Source organism: Malus domestica, chromosome 12 (assembly GCF_042453785.1).
Source record: "Malus domestica chromosome 12, GDT2T_hap1".
NCBI lineage: Eukaryota > Viridiplantae > Streptophyta > Magnoliopsida > Rosales > Rosaceae > Malus > Malus domestica.
In genome coordinates, this window is record NC_091672.1 from 24,434,865 (window position 1) to 24,439,762 (window position 4,898).

The 4,898-nt window shown below is 37.6% G+C and overlaps 1 protein-coding gene across 1 annotated transcript; it reads right to left on the reverse strand.

Annotated features, from left to right (window-relative positions):
* Window positions 1-3,528: 3,528 nt before the first annotated feature.
* On the reverse strand, window positions 3,529-4,563 carry LOC103451204 (transcription factor bHLH140-like). The gene has a single exon (XM_008390637.3). The coding sequence runs from the start codon at window positions 4,356-4,358 to the stop codon at window positions 3,783-3,785; it is 576 nt and encodes a 191-aa protein (XP_008388859.2). The 5' UTR covers window positions 4,359-4,563; the 3' UTR covers window positions 3,529-3,782.
* Window positions 4,564-4,898: the final 335 nt, after the last annotated feature.

The following is a 4,898-nucleotide window of genomic DNA, read 5'->3' on the forward strand; positions in this document are numbered from 1 at the left end:
TTGATTTTACCCTAGTCTACTCTCTCTCTCTCCTCTCTGATCGACTTCGACTTCTCTGAATCTGTCTTCTTCGGTTCTTCCGCTCTTCCGCAGCTCCGTTGTTCCGTCTTCGAACCTCTCCGTCTCTCGCCGTCATGCTCTGCCGTCTGTGACTCAAGTCACTCAAATGTCTCTCCTCTCTGATCGAGTATTCTTCGATTCTTCTCCTCGACGACATCGGACATCCTACCCAGACTTAAAGAACCCAGGCACCCGCGGTCCCACACCACCCATCTTCTCGTTCTCCTTCTTTCGTCCCCAACGACATTACCGTCTTCGCGACCACGAACACTCCATCGCCGCCGCCAGTTCGGGTGAATTCTTTACTGTTTGCTGAATTCTTCTATTTTTTGTGTTCTTTGGTATATATTTTGGGGAAGAATTGTTAATTGTGTGGATTTTGGACCAATTTGGTAATTGTTTATCTAATTGGTGATCTGGGTTCTTCAGGATTTTGGTGGCTCGGGCTTCCGCATTCTCCTTTCTTTTGGACTCGTATATGGAAGCATCTTCTCAACTGCTCAAGTATCTCCAGACTCCAGGTACCTCCTTTCCTTTTTTTTATTTCAATTGACGCACCTTTTTATTTTATGAGATAAATTTTTTTTTATTACAAATTTGTATTGGGTTGGTTTAAATTTGTTCTTTGTATGATTCCTTGTTCTGATGTCTTCTGATTGAGGTGGTATGAGGCTGTGCAGCTGCTGTGTTTTTTTTTTCTTCATAATGATTTTATTAAAAGGAGATTTTAAATGACTGATGCTGTGGGGGTTCTGTGAGTGTGAGTCGATAAGTGTTTCGAGTTGTTTTTGGTTTTAGATGGAAAGGTATCAAATGAGAGACAACCAAATGTCTGCATTGTAATATATCTTTGACACCAGGTTTTTGGTTTCTGAGATACTGTTGAATACTTTGACTAAGATAACAGTCACTGCCACTATCTTCTTTTAGGACATTTTCAATGCTCAATTATCTCGTATGTGAATGTGGAAGAAGCGAAAAAGTGGTGAGGAATTAGCTCATTCATCATGTAAAAGTTGAATGAATGAATGTTGAAACCCTAGCCAGTGTAATTACCATATTGCCAATCTTTGTTGGCTGTGCTAACTGCCAGAATCAAAGCAATTTGTGCAATCTGTGCAGTTTTTTCAAACTGGAATTTGTGCAATATGTGCAATTTTTTTCAAACTGCAATCTATGATTTTTTCCAAACTGGAATCTGTGTAAACTGTAAACTGGAATCTGTGCAGTTTTTTCACACTGCAATCTGTGCAGCAAACATTTTTAAATAGCAAAAAAAAAAAAAAAAAAAAGACCCGTGTACCCGGACCGAACCGGCCCGTTTCAATCGGGCCGGGTAAGGTCCGGTTCTTATTTTCAGAATTGTAATGCCCGGCCCGGCCCGCCCCGTCTCCTTTAATTCCGGGTCCGGTCCGGTCCCTTCAAAAATGGGCCCGGCCCGGCCCGTGCCCAGCCCTAACCGTATCATTTGATGGAACTTGCGGTGTGACCTATCCAATCCCCTTAGGTCATCTCCATTGGAGATGGTTAAAGGTTCAAAAGCCAAAAAATAACCTGATTTGTCCAAAAATTCATTTTCAATCGATGGTTGGGCTATAATTTTGTGGAGCCCACCAAGCCATTATATGACCAAAGAGGTATCAAACTAGCCAAATATACCCTTCCTCTTAGCCTTTTTTTTAGAACTCAGCTCTGCAATTGCAATAATAGATTCAAATTTAATGGCAAGATTTGAAAACATCCAACAATAATTTAACTAAATTAAGCAATAAATTTAAAACTAATAAATTAGTGAGAGGGCTATGTTTAGCCCATTTGGTTAAAGATGGTATATGAATATACTCCGACACTATTCATTTAAAAATAATTTCTTAAAAAACTATAATTCTGGACAGATTTATGTTTAATCCATTTGGATGGAGATAAGCTACATTCGGTTTGGGTTGGGTGGGTTTTCATGGTTAATAATGGACTAATGCTTCCGAGATTGGTGACCTTGCTTGCATATGTGATTCGAAAAAAAGGATGAAGAACACGAACCCGACGGTCTTAATACTCGAACTTGAATACAATTAATGTCGTGGACTTTTAATTAAAATGTCCCTCGAATTCATCTACAACATTCACAAAATAATTGTGATCATTATATAAAGTAATTTTTTTTTTCATGACAAAGTGTTGGGAGTATTTGTGCTCACCGGTCATCATTAAATTAAGAGTAGTGCTACACTTACAATTTATTTGTACTAATTTTCTCATAGAGATAAAGTTCACCAACATGTGAGTTTCATTTTTATTCTAGATATAATACGAATGATGGTACAAATAATTGTTAAGAATATCATTTTTGCTAAACTAAAGTGTGCGCTCACCACCATTGTATAAGAGTGCCATGTGTCCTATTAATTGCTTCAAATTTTTTCTTCATTGTCGTTGGATATGTTAAATCAAAAGTAAGGCATTTATATATCATACGACTAACTCAATTTTTAAATTGAAAAAGACACTAATATTTAGTCTAAACGATATGATTGGCAAGGGGAATCCCAACTAACTCAAAAGTTGAGGAATTCAAGTGCTTCAGAATGAAGTACATAATATGTACCTCTTAATTAAGTGGTTTTACAACTTAACACCGTTTCTAAGTATTTTCTAGCAAACGTAATAAAAATATTGTTTTTTATTGTTAGAAAACCCTTTTAGCGTTGTTTCAAAAGTAGTTTCAAACGCATAAGAGCTCGTTTGGATGTGTTTTTAAAATAACTGAAAGCGCTTTTAGTAAAAATATTTTTGGAACCAATCATTGGTAAAAATATAAGTAAATCTTGAAAAAGTACTTAAAGTACTTCCTGGAAGAAGCACATAATTGGTGATTCTTGCAGAAAACGCTTAAAGTGCTTTTGAAACCCAAAAATATTTTCTCTAAAAGCGCTTTCAACCATTTTAAAAGCACATCCAAACGAGTTCTAAGTTATTGATGTTTGTTTGATTATTTATTTTGACTAATTTACTCTTTGTACATTCTTTTTTATCTTTAGCATAATAAGTACGAATTCAAAAGTTTCACAAACCTGTACTTGAGTTTGTAGAAACTAAACTCACATATATCCGATCGGTTCATCTAGGGAGGTTTCTACTCCGCTAACGCTATAATTCGGTCAGGGTGAAATTTTAGGACACGATAGATTATATAGTAAGAAAAATACTTGTTAGCTAAAAAATAGATAAAATTAGAAAGTGCAAATTGATTCACAATGCATCACTTTTTAGGAGTTTTTATTACAAGAGTATATTGATCCAAGATAACTCCCTTAATACTATAGGAAGGAAACTTACGAGTATCGACCCAAGCACGTATTTAGCAAACATGCCCTACTAATCCACCCTAAAACCCACTGGATATTTAAGCTAATCGATACTTTTAGGATCATTCCTAGGTTCATCAGCACACCAAATTTGCACTTAATCTAAATCGGTCTCGACAGAAACCATCAAACACAGAGAACATTCCTTTCCATTTTTAGAGCAACACAAAGTACCATTAGTTAAAAGCAACATTTTTGTTATTTAAACACACCACCACTACCATCAAATCGCATCTAGCTCCCAACATATACTAATACATAACCTAATACGAGAGAGAGACTTAATCTAACTAGTTTCTTTAAGAGAGCAGAGAAGGATTTGGCGATCCTAACCCAGCCGTCCCCTCTCTACTAAAGCTAGCTATAATATTTCATATAGGCTTCAATATTGGCAAGGGTTTCTTGACCTTGGAAGCAATTATACTCCGGCATTATTGGAATATTAACCGCTGGCGATGGTGGTTGCACTGAACCAGCAGCACTAACGAAATTGCTGTGAGCGAACAAATCATGAGTCTGCTGATGATGCTGCGGGGGAAGCTGATCAAAGCACCCAGTTGGATGAAGACCATGACGATGAGCTGGAATGTCCATCAACATGGACGGTGATGGATCATGGTGATCGTCCACAGAGTTGATCATGCTCTGGTGAAGCCATATCTGAGTCTTGAGGAACTTCACATAGTGGATAGCCTCCTCCAGCATGGACACAGTGTCAAGCTTGGTCCCACCAGGAACCAAGCTCTGCAAGATCTTGAACCGGTCACTGATCCTGTGCCTCCTCTCGCGAGCAGCCACGCTCTGTGGATCAGTGGACAGCCTCACTCCTTTGCTTTTGTTCTTCCCACCACCACGATTGTTTTTTGTCACGGAAGAAGACGATTTAGAGAAATTATTTGAGCTAGAGTCATTAGTAGCAGTGAAGTAGTCCATTTAGCTAGCCAGGCACAGTAAACCGTAGCTATTTGTTACTTGAATCTGGGCTTTTGTGGCTAGCTAGAACTTGGTAGGAAGAAGTGCTTTTGGGCACGTATTTATAGATAGGGAAAGATGGATTGTGGATTTCTTTATTAATTTGATGATTTTGAATGAAGGGGAAGGAGAGATGGAGAGAGATGTCGTCATGTAAGTCAGCCAATCTTTGGCGCAGGATTCGGGTGTCTACCTAGGGTCCTATATAGAGGCCCAGGAGTTCTTTAGCCTAAGCAAAAGGCTTCCTTTGCTTTTTGCTTCTCTTTTAATTTCTTCAAATTATTATTATTATTATTTTAGCATTTGATGGATATTATACATTTGTACTATATACACATTTATCTAAAGTGACTTTGTAGTATGCTAGTATTGTTTTGTGAGTTTTTTTTTTTTTTTCACAAGTATCATATAACATGTTATAAGACGGATTCTTTTATTACTAATTGAAAACACCTCCCTCCAAAAACAAGGAATAGTGCCTCTGAACCAGTCGGCAAGAGA